General features: G+C 47.0%; 1 protein-coding gene across 1 annotated transcript in view; it reads right to left on the bottom strand.

The window, feature by feature from the left end:
* The window catches only part of SMC1B (structural maintenance of chromosomes 1B), a 255,680-nt gene that overhangs the window by 77,788 nt on the left and 153,652 nt on the right, over positions 1-24,240 (bottom strand). Inside the window, exon 14 of the mRNA XM_077469356.1 lies at positions 4,088-4,204. Within this exon, the coding sequence (XP_077325482.1) occupies positions 4,088-4,204 (117 nt within the window). The remainder of the gene's footprint in view (positions 1-4,087; positions 4,205-24,240) is intronic.

Below are 24,240 nucleotides of genomic sequence, written 5' to 3'. Positions count from 1 at the left end.
TCTTCTGCCGGGCCACCGCGCCTTCTTATAGCTCTTTTACAGGCGGTGGCCCGATCTTCTGTCGCCGCCTTCCGTTCTTCTCCTGGAGATGTTGACTCGACGTTCTCTCCGGCCGCAATGTCAGGGACGCGCTGCGACTTATATAGGGACAAGGGGCGGTGTCACATGGGTTGATGTCACATGGGTTGATGTCACATGGCGACAGTCCCAGCATCCTCCGGGACTGTGACATCGTAAAGGGGGCGGGGTCACCATGTGGCACCAACCCATGTGACATCAACCCATGTGACACCGTATTAGTCCGCTGAAAAAGTGCCGTGTGTGGGCAAGTAGCCCGTTCGGAAAGTCTGACGGACAGTCTGGCGGGAAGTCCGCCAGACTAAGTACGTCGGACAGACGGCTACGTGTGTACGCGGCTTAAGGGCATACATTTGTAATTTCACTCCTCACTACCTATCACAGTTTTGAAGGCCATAAAATGCCAAGATGGCACAAAACCCCCACAAATGACCCCATTTTAGAAAGTAGACACCCCAAGCTATTTGCTGAGAGACATGTTGAGTCCATGGAATATTTTATATTTTGCCACAAGTTGCGGGAAAATTACAAACTTTTTTTTTTTTTTTTTTCACAAAGTTGTCACTAAATGATATATTGCTCACACATGCCATGGGCATATGTGAAATGACACCCCAAAATAAATTCTGCTGCTTCTCCTGAGTACGGGGATACCACATATGTGGGACTTTTTGGGAGCCTAGCCGCGTACGGGGCCCCGAAAACCAAGCACCGCCTTCAGGCTTTCTAAGGGCATACATTTTTGATTTCACTCCTCACCACCTATTACAGTTTTGAAGGCCATAAAATGCCAAGATGGCACAAAACCCCACAAATTACCCCATTTTAGAAAGTAGACACCCCAAGCTATTTGCTGAGAGGCATCTTGAGTCCATGGAATATTTTATATTTTGCCACAAGTTGCGGGAAAATTACAAACTTTTTTTTTTTTCACAAAGTTGTCGCTAAATGATATATTGCTCACGCATGCCATGGGCATATGTGAAATGACACCCCAAAATAAATTCTGCTGCTTCTCCTGAGTACAGGGATACCACGTGTGTGGGATTTTTTGGGAGCCTAGCTGCGTACGGGGCCCTGTAAGCCAAGCACCGCCTTCAGGCTTTCTAAGGTCGTATGCAGCGTCTCCACGAGGACGACAGAGTTCATTGTCGCTGAAGTGCATGAACCGCAAAATCTGCTCGTATCGTGCCCAGGACATGGAAGCAGAGAACATGCGCATATGGTGAATTGGGTCAGTGGACCAATATGACCGCAACTCACTCTTTTTGGTTATGCCCATGTTGAGGGAGAGGCCCAGAAAGATCTTAAATTCGGAAACCGTAATTGGTTTCCAATGTCTGGCAAGGGCGGACCGGGGAATAGTGGCGATGTGTTGACCAGCGTACAAATTGCTTTGGTCCACAATAGATCTATAGAGATCTTCGGTGAAAAACAGTGAGTAAAAATCAAGTGGCGTAAAATCAACTGTTTCCACGTTAATGCTAGGTTGGCCAGTGAATGGGGGAAGTACGGGTTCTGCAGAAGTGGTGGGCACCCAATCAGGATTGGCGAATTCTGCAGGAAGGGCACTATGGGTACGACGGGCTTCGTCTTGGTGGCAGCGGGACACTACTTGTGCTTGCCACCTCGCCAGCTTGAACTGCACTTATGGGACTCGCCACGTCACCACGTGCTACTGCAGTGCTGGATGTACGTCCAAGGTGTACTTGGCCGCTGGTGCTTGCCAGTTCACCAGAAGGATGAGCGGCTCTAGTACGTCTCTGCTCCATACAAGGGACCTGCGATTCTTGCACCTCAACAACAGAAGAAGTTTGGGATCGGGTACGCCTGCCCTTAACAGGGACCTCATCTCCGTCTTCAGAGCTATCTGTCATGGAGCCGCTGACCTCTACAGGATCGTATTCTGAGCCTGAATTTGACAGATGAGTGACTTTCTCCTCACTATCTGTCATGCTCAGAAACGTGTAGGCCTCTTCACTAGTGTACCTTCGCTTTGAAATTTTGGGCTCTAAATTTAGGGGTACACTAGTGAGACTCACAGGTAAAAAAGCACCTAGGCTGTCAGCGACTGTATCAAAACGCTACAAAAAAAACTGTTAGCGATCGCAGGGAACAAGCCTGACTCTGTGAACGCTGCAGTTATGTGTGTTGTGTTTTGTAAGTGACAGTGATCGATCAATACTGCACTTGGGTGGGCTGGGCTTGGCGGAGGGGCTAAACGCAGGTGCTAGCAGGTATCTGGGCTGATCCCGCTAACAATGCGTTTTTGGGAAACCTAAACTGCTGGCGACGCTAATATAGATCTGATCAGATCAGATATTGATCTGTTGAGATACTATATTACTAAGGGAGGTGTATGCTTTGCGCGTGGGTGTTAGTGGTACTGGCATTAACCTGACGCTGCCTGGGGCGACGCAGACCCTATCTGACCCTCAAACTTATATCACCCGCCGGGTGATCAGGGGGTTAAACCTTTATTAGGTAATCAATGGCGGGTGCCCTGAAACTATAAAAAAATAACCAACCAACCAGTGTCACCTGTAACAGTTATATGGTGATCACTGGTGAAAGGGTTAACTAGGGGGCAATCAGGGGGCTTTATGCGGTAGTATATGGGGGTCCCTGACGCTATAAAAAGCTGCGGCGAACCTAAATACCTACCTGCCTAACTAGCGTCACCTGTGACACTAATACAGCGATCAGAAAAACGATTATTAGTGACACTGGCAACGGGGGGTGATCACGGGGTTAAACCTTTATTGGGGGGGTTAGGGGGGTACCCTAGACCTAAAGGGGGCTAACCCTAACTGCCCTAACAGTTATTGCAGTCGCAAATGACACCAATGCAATAATAAAAAAAAAAAGCAAATGGTGTCACTGTGACTGGGGGTGCAGGGGTGATTGGGGGGGGGTGATCGGGGGGTGAAAGTGTGCCTGGCGTGTTCTACTGTTAGTGTAGTGTGTTGGTGCAACTCACTGATCATCTCTCCTCGGTGCCGGAACAAAAAAGACCAACACAAGGAGAGATTACATCACTTCCTCTGCCTGTGTTTACAATACAGGAGAGGAAGTGATGTAGGGGAAGCATTTCATTCGTCAGGAGCGATCGCAAGGGGTGGCCATGAATGAATGGCCGCCCCCTCATCCCGGATCGCTCCTGCACGGATTCCGACCGCCGCTGGCACCGTACCGTACCTGTACACCAATATGCCTGCCCGTGCCATTCTGCCGACGTACATCGGCGTGCGGCAGTCGGCAAGTGGTTAAGGCTTGTTTACTGTGCTAGTCGGCACTAGGGCACATAAAAAACGACTGTCTATGTGTCCTGTTCGCACTGCAATGCAGCCTGGAGGTGTGTTGCAGTAGGCTGCTGTAAAATACAGACATGCTGCACTTTACCAAGGCGCAAAAAAGACAGCACATTTCACTGCACAGCAGCACAACGCACCATGCTTGCTATGCAGAGACATGAATTAAGTGTAATTTTGTGCACTTCAAATAAAGTTAACAAAGAAAACAAATGTGTGATGTACTGAAACGTGCTTTACAGCGCCCCTTCATTGCAGCCGAACTGACAGCTGCCTGCGCTCTAAAATGGAGTGTTTAGTATGCAGACAGTGTAAATGGCCCTTTTGTTTTGTGCAGCAGGCGCAGGCACACACACACAACACATAATATTATATAATCCTGCTACAGTATCAAGTAACTATCGAATATCTATGGGTAAAACCCCATATGTGGCATCAGCTTACCGTTTCCTTTTGAATAATATGGTGGTGGTCTGTGGTTGGTCAAAAAACAGCCAATAGCTAAGCTGTGCAGAACTAAACTATATCTTATTTAAAAGAGCACTTTGACTGCTTAAGAACACTCAAAGTCACACAATTTGCTGCTGCAAAAAATTCACATAACCAGTCATGATATGCAACTGCATTCTACTATAAGAAGCTATTAACATGCCAATGTAACAAGTATCGGTATTTCAATCTCAAATGAATCCATCTACCTTATTCATTTGCTCTTGAAGGTCTGCGATTTTACCCTTATGTCTTCCAAGTTCCTCTGCTAACATTGTAAACTGAGAATCAGCATTTGAAAACTCACTTTCCAGCCTTGATTTTTCCTGCAAAAATTACATTTAAATCTGTTTACTTCCTACAAATACAGCATCTGTCTGCCAAAAGGTCACTCATGGCATTTTAAACATTTCTATAACTTTGCGTGGTTACGAACACAATAGGCTGACAAAGACTTTTTGCTTTACTAGTGCAAAATTGATATCAGGACCACGGATTATAATATATACAGTGGGGACAGAAAGTATTCAGACCCCCTTACATTTTTCACTCTTAGTTATATTGCAGCCATTTGCTAAAATCATTTAAGTTCATTTTTTCCTCATTAATGTACACACAGCACCCCATATTGACAGAAAAACACAGAATTTTTGACATTTTTGCTAATTTATTAAAAAAAGAAAAACAGAAATATCACATGGTACTAAGAATTCAGATCCTTTGCTGTGACACATATATTTAACTCAGGTGCTGTCCATTTCTTCTGATCATCCTTGAGATGGTTCTACACCTTCATTTGAGTCCAGCTGTGTTTGATTATACTGATTGGACTTGATTAGGAAAGCCCCACACCTGTCTATATAAGACCTTACAGCTCAAATAGTTAGGTTGAAAAAAGACACAAGTCCATCCAGTTCAGGCTGGGTTCACACCGGAGCGATGCGGGAACGCTGCGAATCCGCTGCGTTTTCCCGCATCGCATGCCTCCCGCCGGCAGTTCACACTGCCCTATGCGGACTGCTGGGAGTGTCAGTGAAACCTTAATGACACCCCCAGATCAGTTCGCATATCGCAGTGCGATCTGCAAGCTCGGACAGGAATCGGATCGCATGGTGTGAACACCCATGCGATCCGATTCTGCTGCGGACCAAAAAAAGGGTCCCATGCGAGTTTGCGGCGGGTGCGATGCGAATTCAGCCATACTATCTGTATGGCTGAACTCGCATCGCACAGAGATCGGATGTGATTTGCACTGCAGTGCGGTGCGAATCACATCTGGTTCTCGCTGCCGCAGCAGTGTGAACCCAGCCTCAACCTTAAAAACAATAAATAAAAACAAAAAATATCGTACAATCCAATATACCCAATTTTATACCCACAGTTGATCCAGAGGAAGGCAAAAAAAAAAACAGCAGAGCATGCTCCAATTTGCTACAGCAGGGGAAAATTCCTTTCTGATCCCCCAAGAGGCAATTGAATTTTCCCTGGATCAACTTTATCTATAAATGTTAGTACCCAGTTATATTATGTACATTCAGGAAAGTATCCAGGCCTTTCTTAAAGCAATCAACTGAGCAGGCCAGAACCACCTCTGGCGGGAGTCTATTCCACATTTTCCCAGCTCTTACTGTGAAGAAACCTTTCCGTATCTGAAGATTAAATCTCTTTTCCTCTAGACATAAAGAATGCCCCCCTGTCCTCTGGGTAGACCGTAAAGAGAATAACTCAACACCAAGTTCACTATATGGACCCCTTATATATTTGAACGTTGATCATATCCCCCCTTATTCTCCTCTTTTCAAGAGAGAATACATTCAGTTCCTCTAATCTAGAGGTGCCCAACCAGTGGCCCGGGGGCCACATGTGGCCCGCGGAGCCCTCTGACGTGGCCTGCGAACTCCTGATCTGGGATGGCTGGTTAGCAATCTCAGAGCATCAGTGTTGTGAATGAAGTTGGCGGTATCGGACACAAGTGGCTGCGAAGCAGAGAGGCATAAGGCACTGCTTCCTGTGAAGCGCCGCCTCCTGTCACAAGCGGAGTGATACCAAATGCACTCTGCCTGGGACAGCAACAGTCAGCGGTACCAGAACGGAAGACTATTATTATAGGCAAGTTTATTACTAAAATCACAATGTATATCAGGGCATATCTGTTCTTCAGTGCTTACTAAGCTGCTTTAAAACTGATTTGCAGGTGCAGCGCAGTGCACCTGCAGGTTACATGCACTGAGCCATAGACTTGTTATTACCTGCTGGTTTGGTATGCTTTCAGAAAGTGCACTTCACCTGTAGGATATAATAGAAACCTATGGCAAAGTGCAGCTAACCCACAGAAAAGCCACAGGTTCACTGCGCTGTGGTAAACCCCAGCGCATCAGCTCGAAAGCAGGCTTATGCCGCGTACACACGGTCGGAATTCCGTCCAGAAAAAGACTGATGAGAGCTTTTCATCGGAAAACGCGTCCGTGTGTATGCTCCATCAGAATTTAGCTGTCTGAATTTCCGCCAGCCAAAAATTGATAGCATGTTCTCAGACGGAAAAACTTTCTATCGGTAATTCCGATCGTGTGTATGTAATTCCGACATGCCAAAAATCACGCATGCTCAGATTCAACTACGAGACAGAAGCTATTGACTACTGACTATTGAACTTCCCTTTTCTAGGCATAAGACACCTTTCACACAATCAGTCCAACCCAATTAGACCCTCTATTCACCTCTATGGAGCCTGCAGATGTAAACAAACTACTGCACGTTTACACCTGCCTACCTCCAATCTGAACACAAAAAAAAAAAAAAACAGAAGGGGATCCGTTCCCTTCCGTCTGAGCAGATGAGATTGGAGGGCCCATAGAGTAGAGTGGGCTGTGTCATTGTCCACTCTGCATAAGCAGAGTCTGCTCATTGTGGCTCGCGACCGGTTATCAAGTCGCTTAAGTGGCCCTCGCTCTGCAAATGGTTGGGCACCCCTGCTGTAATCTTTCCTCATGGCTGAGCTCCTTCATGCCTCTTACCAGTTTGGTTGCCTTTCTCTGCACTTTCTCCATTTCTGATATCCTTTTTGAGTTTTGGTGCCCAAAACTGAACTGTGTATTCCAGGTGAGGTCTTACTAATGATTTGAACAGGGGCAAAATTATATTTCTCTCTGGAGTCCATACCTCTCTTAATACAAGAAAGGACTTTGCTCGCTTTGGAAACCGCAGCTTGGTATTGCATGTTATAATTGAGCTTATGATCTACCAAAATCCCCAGATCCTTCACCACGGATTTCCCCAGTTGTACTCCCCCTAGTATGTATGATGCATGCATATTCTTAGCCCCCAAGTACATAACTTTACATTTCTCAACATTAAACCTCATCTGCCACATAGTCACCCAATTAGACAGAGCATTGAGGTTGGCTTGTAAATTGGAGACATCCTGTAAGGACGTTATTCCACTGCATAGCTTGGTGTCATCTGCAAAGACAGAAATGTTACTTTTGATCTCAGACCCAATATCATTTATAAAGGTATTAAAAAGTAAGGGTCCCAGCACTGAACCTTGGGGTACACCACTAACCTTAGACCATTCAGAGTAAGAATCATTAACCACTACTCTCTGAATTCTGCCTTTTTAGCCAGTTTTCTATCCATTTACAAACTGATATTTCCAGGCCTGTAGACTTTACCTTACACATGAGCCGCATATGGGGAACGCTGTTGAACGCTTTTGCAAAATCCAAGTATACCACATCCACAGCCACCCCTCTGTCCAAGGTTTTACTTACCTCTTCATAAAAAGAAATCAGGTTTGTTTGACAACTTCTGTCTTTCATGAATCCATGCTGTCTGTTGCTTAAAATGTTTTTTTTCCCAGCAAGAACTTGTCTATGTGGTCTTTTATTAAACTCTCCAGTATCTTCCCGACTATAGAAGTTAAACTAACAGGTCTATAGTTACTTGGTAAAGACTTTGATTCCTTTTTAAATATAGGCACCACGTTCCCCCTGCACCAATCCAGTGGTACTATTCCCGTCATTAATGAGTCCCTAAAAATTAAATACAATGGCTCTGAAATTACAAAGCTCAATTCTTTTAGGATCCGTGGGTGGATGCCATCAGGGACAGGTGCTTTATCCACCTTTATTCTGTCTAAATATTTCTGGACCATGTCACTTTTGAGCCATTGTGGATCATTTGGGGCTGTGTCAATACCACCCCCATTATGGACATGAGCTCCCCCATGCTCTTTTGTATACACAGAGCTGAAGAAAGTATTTAATAAATTAGCCTTCTCTTTGTCCCCAGTCACCCACACAGATTATTTTGTAAAGGACCTACATGCTCAGACCTGACCTTTTTACTATTAATATATTTGAAGAATTTTTGGGGGTTTGTCCTACTATCTTTTGCAATCTGTCGTTTGTTTAGAATTTTTGCATCCTTGATTTCCTTTTTACATATCCTGTTAAATTCTAACATTTAAATGAGACCAGTGTTCCTTCATTTTTATATTTTTTTAAAAGCTCTTCTCTTATTGTTTATAGTTTTTTTTTAAACTTTGGCCATGAGCCACATAGGTTTTGTTTTTAGTCTTTTAAACTTATTGCCCATGGGAATATACTTTGCAGTGAGGTCACAAACTGTCTTTTTGAAAAATTACCATTTCTGTTCCCATTGATGCCAATATTCTCTCCCAGTCTAAGTCCTGGAGAGCAGCCCTCATCCTTGGAAAATTTGCTCTCTTGAAGTTAAGTGTTTTTATCTTACCTGTATGTATTTCTTGTTTAGCGATAACATCAAATGAAATCATGTTATGATCACTGCTACCCAGGTGTTCCTTTATCTGGACATTAGTAATAAGCTCTGCATGGTTTGAGATTACCAGGTCCAACAGAGCTTCATTCCTAGTTGAGGCCTCAATAAACTGGACCATAAAATTGTCCTGTAATAGGTTTATAATTTTTTGCCCTTTAACTGTCCCAGCAGTGCCATTACTCCAGTTAAAATCCCCCATTATTATCACTGTCCCAGCCCTTTCCACCTGTGCAAGGAGCTGAGTCTCCACCTCTTCATTAACATTGGGTGGTCTATAACAAACTCCAAATATTAACTTTGAACTACACCCATCTATATGCAGTTCCACTCATAATGCTTCAGACTCATCACACTCTCCATCAACCAGGTCCTCTTTCACACTTGCTTTGAGCTCAATTCTCACACAGAGACAGACCCCGCCACCTTTCCTTTTTACCCTGTCTCTCCAAAAGAGTGCATAGCCAGGAATATTAATAGCCCAGTCGTGTGAAGATTGAAGCCAAATTTCAACAATACCAATTACATCATAGCTCTCCTCATGCACCAGAGCTTCTAACTCGCCTATTTTGCTTGGAAAACTTCTGGCATTGGTGTACAAACACTTTAATGCATTATTACATTTTGCTCTGATGTTTTTCATATCATTTTTAGTAGTACAAATGGCACTATAGTTTCCAATGGCTGTTTGCAACATGGGAAATTTTTCATCGCCTGCTCACAGTGCATGTCAGAGCAAATGAGAATCATGAGGTCAAAGGAACTGCCTGAAGAGCTCAGAGACACAATTGTGGCAAGGCACAGATCTGGCCAAGGTTACAAAAATATTTCTGCTGCACTTAAGGTTCCTAAGAGCACAGTGGACTCCATAATCCTTAAATGGAAGAACCCTTCCTAGAGCTTACCGTCCGGCCAAACTGAGCTATCGGGGGGAGAAGAGCCTTGGTGAGAGAGGTAAAGAAGAACCCAAAGTTCACTGTGGCTGAGCTCCAGAGATGCAGTCGGGAGATAGGAGAAAGTCAACCATCACTGCAGCCCTCCACCAGTCAGGGCTTTATGGCATAGTGGCCCGACGGAAGCCTCTCCTCAGTGCAAGATGCCTGAAAGCCCACATGGCGTTTGCTAAAAAAAAAAAAATAATAATAAAAAAAAAACCCTAGGACTACAAGATGGTGAGAAATAAGATTCTTTGGTCTGATGAGACCAAGATAGAACTTGTTGGACTTAATTCTAAGCGGTATGTGTGGAGAAAACCAGGCACTGCTCATCCCCTGTCCAATACAGTCCCAAAAGTGAAACATGGTGGTGGCAGCATCATGCTGTGGGGGTGTTTTTCAGCTGCAGGGACAGGGTGACTGGTTGCAATTGAGGGAAAGATGAATGTGGCCAAGTACAGGGATATCCTGGACGAAAACCTTCTCCAGAATGCTCAGGACCTCAGACTAGGCCGAAGGTTTATCTTATAACAAGACAATGACCTTAAGCACACAGCTAAAATAACGAAGGAGTGGCTTCACAACAACTCCGTGACTGTTCTTGAATGGCCCAGCCAGAGCCCTGACTTAAACCCAATTGAGTATCTCTGGAGAGACCTAAAAATGTCTGTCCACCAATGTTTACCATCCAACCTGACAGAACTGGAGAGGATCTGCAAGGAGGAATGACAGAGGATGCCCAAATCCAAAACTTGTTGCATCTTTCCCAAAAAGACTCATGGCTGTATTAGATCAAAAGGGTGCTTCTACTAAATACTGAGCAAAGGGTCTGAATACTTAGGACCATGTGATATTTCAGTTTTTCTTTTTTTTTTTTAATCTGCAAACATTTGAACAATTCTGTGTTTTTCTGTCAATATGGGGTGCTGTGTGTACATTAATGAGGGAAAAAAATTAACTTAATGATTTTAGCAAATGACTGCAATATAACAGAGTGAACAATTTAAGGGAGTCTGAATACTTTCCTTCCCCACTGTGTGTGTGCGCGTGTGTGTATCTATCTATCTATCTATCTATCTATCTATCTATCTATCTATCTATCTATCTATCTATCTATATATATATATATATATAAATAGGATTTTCATACTTACTGTAAAATTCTTTTCTCTGAAGTTCATTGACGGACACAGCATCTCATCTTGACCTTAGGGTTATATCGCCCCTTTAGGAGAGGACTAGGCATAAAGTGTTAAAAATAGCAACACTTGCACAGTACCGCCCAGGGGGCGGTCCTACTGGCTATGACCCCCTCACACTGCATCCAGCAGCTCAGTTCGTCAAAAGCAGTACAAACATAATTAGAAGGGGTGGGTGCTATGTCCATCAATGAACTTCAGAGAAAAGGATTTTACGGTGAGTACAAAACTCCCATTTTCTCTTTCGTTCATTGACAGACACAGCATCTCATCTTGACCTTAGGGATGTCCCCAAGCAGTGTCAAAGAAACGGGGGGGTGGGAATAGCAAACAATAACTCCACCCATAACAACCAGAGCACAGCCGTCTGCAAAACCTTGCGGCCGAAGCAAGCAGCCGAAGATGCGCTCACATCAACCTTGTAAAATTTTGTGAAAGTGTGGATGGACGACCATGTCGCCGCCTTACACACCCTGGAAACAGTCGCTTGATGTCGGAAAGCCCAAGAGGCACAAATTGCTCTGGTAGAATGTGCCGTGACAGGAAAGGGGGGCGCCCGCCCCCTTATGGCATAAACCTGAACCACAATCTGTCCGATTCACCGAGAGATGGTGGCCGATGAGACCACCAGCCCCTTCTTCGGACCAGCCACCGATACAAACAGAGTTCGACCTCTGAAAAGGAGCCGTAGCAGACAGATACATCCACAGAGCGCAGACCACGGCCAAGGAATGCAAAGCCACCTCTTTGGGGTGTGATGGCCGAGGACATAAGGACGGAAGCACAATGCCTTATCCTTGTGGAGGATCAAGTAGGGAGACTTACAAGACAAGGCCGCCAACGTAGAAACCCTCCTGGCAGATGTAATGGCCACTAGAAAGACTACTAGTCTCAATAAGGGAATCTCCCTAATGTTTTCAAACGGCGGTTTCTGAAGCACCGAGAGCACCAAATTCAAATCCCACAAAGGTAGTGGTGGTCGAACCAGAGGGGCCACATGTTGAACCCCCTGAACAAATGTACTCAACAATGAATGAGTCGCCAAGGGACTCCGAAAAAAAGACAGCCAAAGCTGATATCTGCCCCTTGATGGTGCTCAAGGCAAGTTTCTGATCCACTCCTCGCTGCAAAAACAGCAAGATCCTGGATATCGATTATGTGCGCAGACGCCACCCATCTCCTCACACATGGAGATGTAGGCCTTCCACGTACAATGATAAATCTTCAGAGAAGATGATTTCTGTGCTCTCAACATAGTGGATATTACAGAATCCGACAGACCTCGGTCCCTTAGCACCTGGCTTTCAACAGCCATGCCGTTAAAGCCAGTGACGGTAAAGCAGGATGAAGTATTGGACCTTGCGACAGAAGGTCCTCTCGCATCGGCAGTCGCCAAGGAACATCCGCCACCATTCGTGCTATGTCGGTGAATCACGGGCGCTGAGGCCAATCTGGGGCAATCAGATGTACCGGAATCCCCTTGAACTCCACTCTGCGAAGCAGACATGGTAGAAGTCTGAGTGGGGGAAAAGCATAAATCAGACGATAATGCCTCCATGGAGCCACCAACATGTCTGTCGCATCTGCCCAAATTGGTAGTGCTCGTCCCCGACCGCAAATCGCAGAAACTTCTGAGCTTAAATCGCAGAAACTTCTGAGCTTGATGCATATGGGGACATGCAAGTGTGCATCCTTGATGTCCAGGAATGCCAGAAAATCCACCTGATGGAGTGCAGCGACCACTGAGCGACCTGATTCCATCCTGAACCTTTGTACCTTCACAAAGCTGTTGAGGGCCTTGAGGTCCAGGACCGGACAGACCCTTTCTTTCTTTGGGACTACAAACAGATTAGAGTAGAATCCCTGAAACCTTTCCGGTGTCAGTACAGGTACTATCACCCAGCGCAGCAGCAGGTCCTGTACTGTCCCAAACAGGGCCTCCCGACGAGCCGGAAGAAGATGAAGGTTGGAGGGGAAAAAAATCAGTTTGACCGACAAGAGAGAAACTATCTTCTACCCTGAAGAAACCAGTTTGCAGACCCACTGGTCGGAAAGTAGGGAGGCCTGCAAACTCCCGAAGATGACCCCTCACCCGAGCGTAGGGCAGGGGCAAACCTTTATGTGGTAACAGATTTGCTTGCAGGCTTGCGAAACCAGGGGCGCCTTTGTCCCTCAGCAAGCACCTTGTCGGACTGGGAACGCTTAACCTGCCGACCCGGGCGGACAAAAAATCAACTTTCGAGTGGAAAAGGGGGGCCCTTGCCTACGGCGTGACTTCTTCCCCTTTCTGGACTCTGGGAGCAATGTACTCTTACCCCCAGTAACATTCTCAATGTCATCCAGCGAGGCTCCAAATAGCCTCTCTCCCTGGAAGGGAAAGTCCGCCAGTGCTTTCTTAGATGCCTGGTCCGCAGACCAGCATTTCAGCCAAATCAGGGGACATAGCCCTACTGCCCATAATGAGGTTCTAGAGAGCAAGAGGGCCGTATCGAAGGACGCATCACAGACATACTTAAGGCCCTGCACCAACTGGTCCACCAGTTCCACGCAGACCGGGGAAGTCTGTTGCTTCTCCAACTCATGGTGCAACAATTTAGCCTAGGGCTGTGGCTAAAGCTGGCCACGATGCTGACCCCATCACCATAAACATGGACCGGGAAACCACCTCAACCCTTCTGTCGGCAGGGTCCTTGAAAGCAGGAGTCCCTTCCACCGGAATCGTGGTTACCTTATTTAATCTGGATACCGGGGGGTCAACAATCGGGGATGTCCATTTCTTCAGGAGACTCTCCTCAAAGGGGTAACGCACCGCCATGCTTTTCGGGACTGAAAAGGCCCGCTGCGGTTTTCCACACTCTTTGTAAATAAACTTATAAAAATAAGTTGGGTAAGGAAACACCTTAGCCTTGCGGGCCGGCTTGTGGGACCTGAAAGGGACCGACACCTCTGTAGATGCACCCGCCATATCCTCAATTTTTAGGGTATCCCACACCTCTGTAATAATTGCTCCTACAAGCGTCTTTTTCCTGCACTGACCCAGACACAGAGTCAGCCTCACTGTCTGAACGGTCCTGGTCCGCATCCTCTGATACGTCAGAACAGGGGCCGCCTGTCACAGCGGGGCCCCGAGTCTGAATCAGAGCTTTCCCCAGAAGATGGTGGGGGCGTTTTTACCCCCCTTGCACCCACACGCCACTTCCACCCTGGCAACAAAGGCCTCCAGGACCGCCCATAGACACTGCAGGGGAACCAGTTGCAATAACAGGGATGTCTGGGGAAGAAGCGCCAGCTTCCGACTCCATGCTGACCCACACTCGCCTGTCACCACTTAGAGCCCTAAGGCAAGTCACACAAAGTCCACCCCTCCTAGATGCGACAGACTGAAGGGCCCCCCCACAGGACTCACCACCCTGACAAAGGTACTGCGCTGTGCTGCTGCTGTCTGCTCTCCCCTGTGTCATCCACAACGTGTCTGTGTGGAAAGCGCTCTGTTCTAGAAGGAAACAAGCACCCAGCACTAGAGGCAAAACTAGCAGAGGCTAACAAAAACGTCTGAGGCCACCAAGAAAATGGCCGCCGAACTACTAGAAAATGACTGAAAGGCAAAAAACTGGCAGTGACTATAACACGTCACACACAGCACAGACACCCCACCGTGGCCCAGAAACAGAGAAGAGGACGAGTGGGCCCCCAACCCCCAGCACATCCCCCTGCCAGGACCCAGAGCCCCACCCAGGACCCCGGCCAGGTGCGTGCACCGCACCCCCATGTGCCCAGGCAGACAGCGGCCCATAGCATAGGGAAGGGACAGGGAGAGAAGAAAGGGAGAGAGAGACCCCCTAGTCGACCTCCCAGGGACTGCCCAGCTGCTCCATCCTGTCGAGACAGGTAGAACTATACTTAGCCCTCCTGCAGGGACTGCTGGGCGCATTCCACAGACAGACCCATCACCCGAGCAGTACAGGATGGCTGCCGGTCACGGCACACTGTGACACAGACAGCCGTGTATGCCCCAGAGCATATAGCTCACCGGCCGCCCCTGGATTAGACGGGGCATGCCGGGACCGACCCAGCACATAACTAGGGCCTGCTCACGCTCGATGTTCAGGCTGGGGAGACAAGAATCTATATTATCCAGCCTGTCACTCTGCCTGGCTGTTGATTGTAGGGCACAGGAATCAAAAATGCAGAAAAAAGAAAAGATCCCCAGGACCAATGGTCCCACCGGGAGCCAGGTCCTTCTCCTACACTAGACAGAAAAAAACTGAGCTGGTGGATGCAGTGTGAGGGATTATAGCCAGTAGGACCACCCCCTGGGCGGTACTGTGCAAATGTTGCTGTTTTTAACACTTTCTGCCTAGTCCCCTCTAAAGGGGCAATATAACCCTAAGGTCAAGATGAGATGCTGTGTCAGTCCATCAATGAACAAAAGAGAAATATATATTTTACAAACACACACACACACACATATACATATATATATATATATATATATATATATATATATATATATATATATATATATATATATAACGTGTGTACAAAGAAAGTGATGGTTTTAAATAAGTAATAATAGTCCGTCACACTTCACAAAATTCTTCACCTGTACTTGTATGAGAAAGTATCCTGTTATCTTTGTGTTGCTTCCTTTGTGTAAAATTCTTGGTGTTCCTGTCAGTCCCTCTGCTTTCCTATTAAAAATTGACCACACTAAGCAGGAGAGCACTCCATGTGCTCTCCTTCAATGATCAGACTTGCCCTGACATGCCTCCCTGCACAGCCAGTCACTGGAAAGCTCAGTGTATTGCTGCGGCTGCTTCTTCTCCCCACAGCTCTTATTCAACAGACAACAGTCCTCTTTCAGATAAAAGTGGTCTCCGCGGTATCACTTTTATGGGGATCGGGACAGGGACCCCCCCCGTCCCTCCGGTCACCGGAAGCGATCAGGTCCTCCTCCCTCACAGGCTGGATGCCCAGTGAGGGAAAGATGGCCCCCGCTCGGCTCCATAACATTGGAAGGGGGAGGGGGCAATGTCAAGTGTCACTTACGCCCTCCAGAATTCAAACTTTAAAAAAATGTATTGCAAAAAAATAATAATAATAATAAAAAAATAAAAGACAATTTTTTAAATGTATTGTATTTTTGTGTAAATATGAGATCTGAGGTCTTTTTGACCCCAGATCTCACATTTACGAGATGCTTTTTTTCTATTAAAAGGGATGTTTACATTCCTTGTAATAGGAATACAAGTGACCCGAATTTAAAAGTAAAATAAATAAGAATTTTTTTTTTTTTAAAGCGATCCGCCCCCCCGAGTTTACGTGCAGAAGCGAACGCATACATAAGTCACGCCCGCATATGAAAACTGAGTTCAAACCACACATTTGAGGTATTGCAGCGATTGGTAGAGCGAGAGCAATAATTCTAGCACTAGACCTCCTCTAACTCAAAACTGGTAACCTGTAGAAACTTTTAAACGTAGCATATGGAGATTTTTAAGGGTAAAAGTTTGTCATCATCATTCGACGAGCGGGCACAATTTTGAAACGTGACATGTTGGGTATCAATTTACTCAGCGTAACAATATCTTTCACAATATTAAAAATAAAAATAAAATTAGGCTAACTTTACGGTTTTCTTATTTTTTAACGCAATAAAAAATATTTTCTCAAAAATACAGTGTGACAAAATATTGCAATGGCCACCATTTTATTCTCTAGGGTGTCTGAAAAAAATAATATAATGTTTGGGGGTTCTAAGTAATTTTCTAGCAAAAAAAATGATTTTAACTTGTAAACGCCAAAGTCTGAAAAATAGGCCTGGTTAAGTGAATAAAAGATTCACCAGATTTCCATGACCCCTTATTACTAAGCCGTTATGAAACGCTTTATACTGATAAGTATGGCAAGGCATCCAGGTTCCTCCTCTTTCCACCAGGGTTTTCCCGGTGCAATACATTCTCCCATATAGGAACAGACATCGCCATCAACTCTGGCTGTGACCCCCATTCACCCATTACCTCCCCTTCTCATCAGTACAGGACCAGCATAAATAGAAAGGCACTTACATAGTGTAACATTGTTACACCAAGAACGTCTTATTTTTGAAATCTTATATTCGTATTAAAACAGAAAAGCAACATCCCATTTCAGGTACAAATCCCGGTACTACCAGGTGTCTCTCCAGTATGATGTCACTTTTGCTCAACGCGAACATCTTGATGATGAAACACGTCAAGCAGAAGTGATGTCTGTTCCTATTTCTGAGAATATATTGCATTAGGGGAGCCCTGGTTGGAAGAGGAGGAACCTGCATGTCCTACCTGGCATACTTAATAGTATAAAGCGTTTCATGACTTAGGGGGTCATTGAAATCTGGTGAGCCTTTTATTCACTTAATGGGTACAGAACACGGAGGTGCTTATTTAGGGCCTTTTTATCACTAAAGTTTTATTATATTGTTTTGCCATATTGTACTGAATTGGAGCATGTGTGGGTCACATGATTGATTTAATTTTATCGATATAGCGCCACCTCAGTCATAATTTTATTAAGGCCAACAAGCCTAAAATCCTCAAACAGAAAAGGGAGAACCCCCTCACAAAACCAACTGCAAAACAGTTTGTCTGAAACTGGTGTCAGCAGAGACAAAAACATCAACTGTAAATATTTGTAAATATGTGAACAGAAGACTAGGCAACAGCCTTACAAACTTGAGCAAATTAAGCTTTATTCTAAATGACACAGGAAGCATTGACACTTCTAGTGGGGTTGGCCTTAAAGAGGAACTGCAGTCTGCTCAAATAACTTGTAATAAAAACATCTTTGCCATTCTGAAGCTTCCCTCCAACCACTTTGCATATTATTTTATATATACTGTGATTCTGTACTTCCCAAATATGCTGCAGAAATCCCCCTCCACTAAGTCTGGCTGCATCCATTTTAACCACTTGCTGACCACGCCGATGTACGTCCCTACTTTGGAGACGGATATCGTTGTTATGGCAGCAGCTAGTTGCCATAACCCTGGTATCCCCATGTTTAATCCACGGTCGGCTACAAGATAAAAGTGGCCTCTGCGGCAAAGTAGCCGCGAGATCACTTTTATCAGTGGCGGGAGAGCCCCCCCGCCTCGATCCGGTGCCTCCACCATTTACCGGAGCTGTCGGCAGCAGCGGAGGCGATCGCGTCCTCTCACTTGCTGTGCATGGAGACAACTGAGGGTAAGATGGCCCCCACCCGTCTCCATGACACTGCAGGGCGGAAGCGACATCAAAACGTCACTTCTGCCCATACGTCTTAGGCCCCTTTCACTCGGGACAGATCAGTAATGATCCGCTTGCTCAGTGGGGATTGCTCCATTGTCCCCGTTGAGCCGGCGGATAACAGGGCGGCCCCAGCACACTGTGCAGGGACCGCCCTGTCAGCTCCCCGCTCTCCTCTATGGGGGATCGGATGAACACGGACCGTCTGTCCGTGTTCATCTGATCCGCTCTGCAGACGGATAGAAAAATAGGATTTTCCTCCGTCTGCAGAATCGGACAATAGCGGCTGTCTGCGGATGTTCATTCACAGACACTCGCTATCCCGTAGGAATGCATGTATGTTTTTTATTTTTTATTACATTTAAGTCCAAATATGAGATCTGAGGACTTTTTGACCCCAGATCTCATATTTAAGGAGGTCCTGTCATGCTTTTTTCTATTACAAGGGATGTTTACATTCCTTGTAATAGGAATAAAAGAGACCCATTTTTTTTAAACAGTGTAAAAATAAATAAAATCAAGTAAAATAAATAAGGGGAATTTTTTTTTTTTTTTTTTTTAACTGCCCTGTCCCGACGAGTTCGCACGCAGAAGCAAACGCATATAAAAACGGTGTTCATACCACACGTGAGGTATCGCCGCAATCGTTAGAGAGAGCAATAATTCAGACCTTTTTTCGGACCAGCTACAAAAACGAACAGAGTCTGACTTCCGGAAGGGAACTGTGGCAGACAGGTATACCCTTAGGGCCCGGACCACGTCTAGGGAATGGAGGGCCACCTCCTTAGGGTGTGTCGGTTTAGGACACAGAGATGGTAACACAATGTCCTCATTGAGATGGTAGGCCGAAACCACCTTCGGCAGAAAAGAAGGTTGCAGACGCAACACCACCTTATCCTTGTGGATAACCAGAAAGGGTGACTTGCAAGACAAGGCTGCCAGCTCAGAAACCCTTCTGGCAGATGTAATAGCCACTTTCTGAGAAAGAGTCAACAAGGGAATTTCCATGTTCTCAAACAGCGGTTTCTGAAGCGTCTATAGCACCTGGTTTAGATCCCACGGAGGTAGGGGTGGTCACACCGGAAGGACAAGTCAAACACCTTGCACAAAGGTGCTCACCAATGAGTGAGACGCCAGGGGTCGTTGGAAAAAAACAGCCAAGGCTGAAATCTGTCCCTTGATGGTGCTCAGGGCCAGCTTCTGATCCATTCCTCTCTGTAAGAACAGCAGGATCCTGGAAACGGAATAGGTGTGTGGACACCACCCCATCTCCTCACACATGGAGATATAAGCCTTCCACGTACGAAGGTATATCTTCTGAGAAGATTTCTGTGCCCTCAGCATAGTGGAGATTACAGAGTCCGACAGACCTCGGTTCCTTAGCATCTGGCTTTCAACAGCCATGCCCTTAAAACCAGCGACAGTAAAGCAGGATGGAGTATCAGACCTTGAGATAGGAGGCCTTCTCGCATTGGCAACCGCCAAGGAGCATCCGCCACCAGGCATACCAGGTCAGCGTACCAAGGATGCCGAGGCCAATCTGGGGCAATCAGTACCACTGGATACCCCTTGGCCTCCACTCTGCAGAGCAGACATGGTAACAGTTTGAGTAGAGGGAAAGTGTAAGACGGACGGTACTGCTCCCATGGAGCCACCAACGCGTCCGCCCAAGGATCTCTTGACCTTGACATGAACCTCTGCACCTTTCAATTGAATCGAGAGGCCAGAAGAGCCACATCTGGTGTGCCCCACCACAGGCAAAGAAGCCTGAACACCTCCGAATACAATGTCCATTCTCCTGGGTCCAGCATCTGGCGACTTAAATAGTACACCTGCCAATTTTCTACTCCCGGGATGTATATGGCTGACATGGGAGGTACGTATCGATCTGCCCACCGGAGGATGTGAGCGACCTCTCAGGCTGCAACCAAGCTTCTTGTTCCTCCTTGATGGTTGACATATGCTACCGCCGTGGCGTTGTCTGACTGGATTCCGATTGGACGCCCTCGTAGTCTCAACGACCATGTGGAGAGGCATAACCTGGATTGCTCGAAGCTCGAGCACATTGATCGGTAACTGGGATTCTTCCCTCGACCAGAGGCCCTGGGTCGATTGTACTCCCAGTACTCCACCCCAGCCGGTCAGGCTGGTGTCCGTTGTGGTCACTGTCCAATGAAGAGGCAAGAACGATTTCCCAGAAGGGCCAGAGATCTCAGCCACCAGAGAAGCGAGTCCCCGACTAACTGGCTCACTCGAATCTGCCGATCCAGGGATAACTGAGATTTGTCCCATTTGGAAAATATCTCCCTCTGCAAGACTCTGGTGTGAAATTGGGCGTACGGTACCGCCTCGAAGGAGGCTACCGTGAGGCCCAGAACTTGTATGCAGAAATGTAGCTATGACCACCTGCGGTCCATCAACAGCTTCACCGCGGCTCTGAGTGTATGCAGTTTGTCTGAAGGGAGAAACACTCTCGCCTCCACGGAGTCCAGCAGTAAGCCTAGGTACTCCAGGCATTGAGTCAGCACTATTACCAACTTTTTGAGGTTCAACATCCACCCAAACTCCTGTAGAGTTTGCATGGTGATCGCTACATCCTCCCTTAATTCTGAGGTGGAAGCTGCTCTCAGAAGGCGATTGTCCAGATACCCCATGATTACGATCCCACGTTGTCACAACAACACCAAAATCGGAACCAATGCCTGGTAAAGACTCGGGGTGCTGAAGCCAGGCCAAAGGGGAGAGCCACAAACTGGTAGTGATCTTCCCCCACTGCAAATCGCAGAAAGCTCTGATGCCTGAGGCATATGGGTATATGCAAGTACGCGTCCAGGATGTCCAAAGAGGGAGTCCCCCTGATGGAGTGCAGCGACTACGGAGCGAACTGATTCCATTCTGAACTTTTGTACTTTCACAAAGCAATTGAGGGCTTTTAAGTCCAGGACTGGACATACCCCTTCTTTTTTGGGGACTACAGTTTGGAGTAGAATCCCTGAAACCTTTGAGGTTTTGGAACAGGCACTATCACCTCGCAGCTGAGCAGGTCCCTTACTGCCCCAAACAGGGCCTCCGGGCAAGCCAGGAGTAAGGGTATCCTGGAGGGAAAAAATCTGTTTGGTGGCCAAAAGAGGAACTGTATCTTATAGCCCGATGAAATCAGTTCACAGAACCACTGGTCGGACAGCCGGGAGGCCCACCAAGCTGCAAACTCCCAAAGAAGACACCCCATCTGTGTGTCGGGCAGGGGCAAACCTTCATGCGGTAGTACCTTTGCTCGCAAGCTTGCTGGGCTTGCGAGACCAGGGACGCTTTTGTCCCTCCGCAGTCGTCCTGGGAGCGCTTACCTGAAGCCCTGGGCGGACGAAAAAGCCTCTTTTGAGCGGAAAAGGAGGGCCTTTGCCTGTGGTGTGACTCCTTACCCTTCTTGGACTGGGGGAGCAATGTGCTCTTTCCACCTGTGACATTCTTAATCATGTCATCCAGCGAAGCTCCAAATAGCCACTCACCATGGAAGGGCAAATCCGTCAAGGCTTTTTTTTTTTTTAGATGCCTGGTCCGCAGACCAGCATTTCAGCCAGATTAGGCGCCATAACACCACTGCTGATACCGATGCTCTAGAGAGCAGTGGGAGTTTATCCAGGGCCGCATCACAGACATACTTAAGGCCATGCACCAACTGGTCTGCTAGTTCTACGAAGAGTGGCGGGGACTGCTGCTTCTCCAATTCACGGCGCAATAGTTTTGCCCACTCAGTAAGGGTCTGCGACACTAATTTTGTGGCCAGTACCAATCGTAGCGCTGACCCCACCACTGTAAACATGGACCGGGCCACTGCCTCGGCCCTCCTGTCAGTAGGGTCCTTAAATGCCGAAGCCCCTTCTACCCGAAACGTGGTTACTTTATTTAACCTGGATACTGGGGGGTCCACGACCGGGGGAGCCGACCATTTAAGGTGGCTCTCTTCAAAGGAGTACCGCACCACCATTCTTTTTGGGACCGAAAAGGTCTGTTGCAGGCTTCCCGATTCCTTTTATATGAGCTTATCAAAAAAAGTCAGATGCAGAAACACCTTAGGTGTACGGCCTGGCTTACGGGACCCAAAAGGGACCGCCCCCTCAGCAACAAACGTTTCAAGGACCGCCGACAAAGCGTCCAAAGGCACTGTACTGTTTGCAGGTGAGCTGGTTGCAATTACAGGGAGATCTGGGAAAGAAACGCCAGCTTCTGACGATATGATGACCCACCCTGTCTGCCATCCTTGGGGACTTAGGACAAGGTGCTTAATCCCATCCTCCTAGCTGCTACAGACTGAGGGGCCCCCACCACAGGACTCACTACCCTGACCGGGACAGGGAGAGAGGAAAGGGAGAAGAGGGACCCCCTAATCGACCTCCCAGGAAATGTCCAGCTGCTCTGTCCTGCCGAGACAGGGAGAGCTGTACTTACTGTCCTGACGAGCTGGAGGCATCCCATCACAGATCTACAACCGAGCAGTACGGGGTGGCTGTGGGCCACGAAACACTGTGACAAAGTGTGTGCCCCAGAGCATTGCACTCACCGGCTGCCCCTGTAGCCTGAGGGGCATGTCGTGGCCAACCTAGCATGTAGCTAGGGCCTGCAAACCCTTGTAGTCCTCCCCCGCCTGCCCATCAAGCATCTATATTATCCAGCCTGTCACCCAGCAGGCTGTTGATAGAAGATCAGAGGATCAAATTCTTGTGCAAAAGGCAAAGATCCAGAAAAACCCCCAGGACCGATGGTCCCAAAGGGAGCCTAGGTCCTTCTTCACTAGGCAGAAAAAAAAACTGAGCTGCAGGAAGCAGACTGAGGGGTTATTGCCAGAGGGATCGCCCCCTGGGTAGAACTGTACAGTTCTGTTTTTCACATGCATTACAAATTCTGTCTAGTCCTCTTCTGAAGGTGGCGTAATAACCCTATGGTCAAGATTAATGGAGCTGTGTCCATCAATAAACGAAAGAGAAAATTAAACTTTACATAAAAGAACTTTGAAGCAAAATAAGGGTCAGTGCCCATCAATGCAGCCTCACCTTTGCCCATCTGCAGCCTGATCAATGCCACCTGCAGCCTCACAATTGCCCATCAATGCCCATATGCAGCCTCGCTTAGATTACTGCTGCCTCGGAGGGGACAGGGATGTCAGATTACATACAGCGAGAATCTTCTGTTTACTCAGCGACCTCTTTAATACAAAGTCCCGCATCCTGGGCCAGCTTCTATGGATGCCTCCGACAATATCCCTCTTGGATGAAACATGTAAGGGTGATTGAGGCAAGCATGCTGGTTTTTAGACGCTCGTGTGTAACTTCAACACAGTAAGTGCACTACAATAAAAATGTATATACTTTCAGTTACGGGCTGGTAAGCAGATTTGATACACATGGGTGTTGTCGGACTTTCCCTGCAATTACTGGAATTGGTGGATGTTTCCTCACTATCATAAAGCGTTTTCTACAGTAGTTATTGAACTTGAATAAGCGCTGCACTTTGGACTATATTTTATCGAGTTTGATGATCAACGAACTGTGCTGGCTGCTATTGTTTCTCTTTTTATAAATTTCCAGGGAGTCACTAGAGCATCCACAATAAGGATGGGCTCAGGCGTGTCCACAGCTCCACATGTCCGACCCCGCCAGGAAGCTTACACTGCGCAGCGCTAATCACAGGCAGCGAGACATTTCCTGATCCGCGGCTGAGCCCATCCTTATTCTACAACCATGGGCAGAGGATGCCCGTTTTGGTGTTGAATCTGGACACCAAGAAATCCACATCTGACATCTATGCAAAAGCTTCCGGCAGATGGGCCCGTTGCCTTGGATTCAGCTGTTAATAGCCGAGGAGATCTGCCAGCCAATCTTTTAGACTGGGAATGTGGACAGCGGAGATGGCAAAAATGTGAAGTTCTGCCCAAGATCAGATTAAGTCAGATACTGTCTGAGCAGCATGTCATGCAATTGTACAACTGCAACTACAGGGAGACTCTGAAGTCAGACAGACCAGTTCAAGAGGATCAGCTGAATGACCATTAGCAGCTTCCGCTCCCCTAACGACCATGTTCCCTGAGCCAAGAGGTTCTCCAGAACACTTCCTCAACCTGACAGGAGGGCATCTGTCATCAAGACCTTCCAATTCACTGGAAGGATGGATT

Source organism: Lithobates pipiens, unplaced genomic scaffold (assembly GCF_037356315.1).
Source record: "Lithobates pipiens isolate NorthernLeopardFrog02 unplaced genomic scaffold, aLitPip1_a1.2 Scaffold_8, whole genome shotgun sequence".
NCBI lineage: Eukaryota > Metazoa > Chordata > Amphibia > Anura > Ranidae > Lithobates > Lithobates pipiens.
Note: the sequence above shows the minus strand (reverse complement) of the source record. Positions and strands in the feature narration are given on the sequence as shown.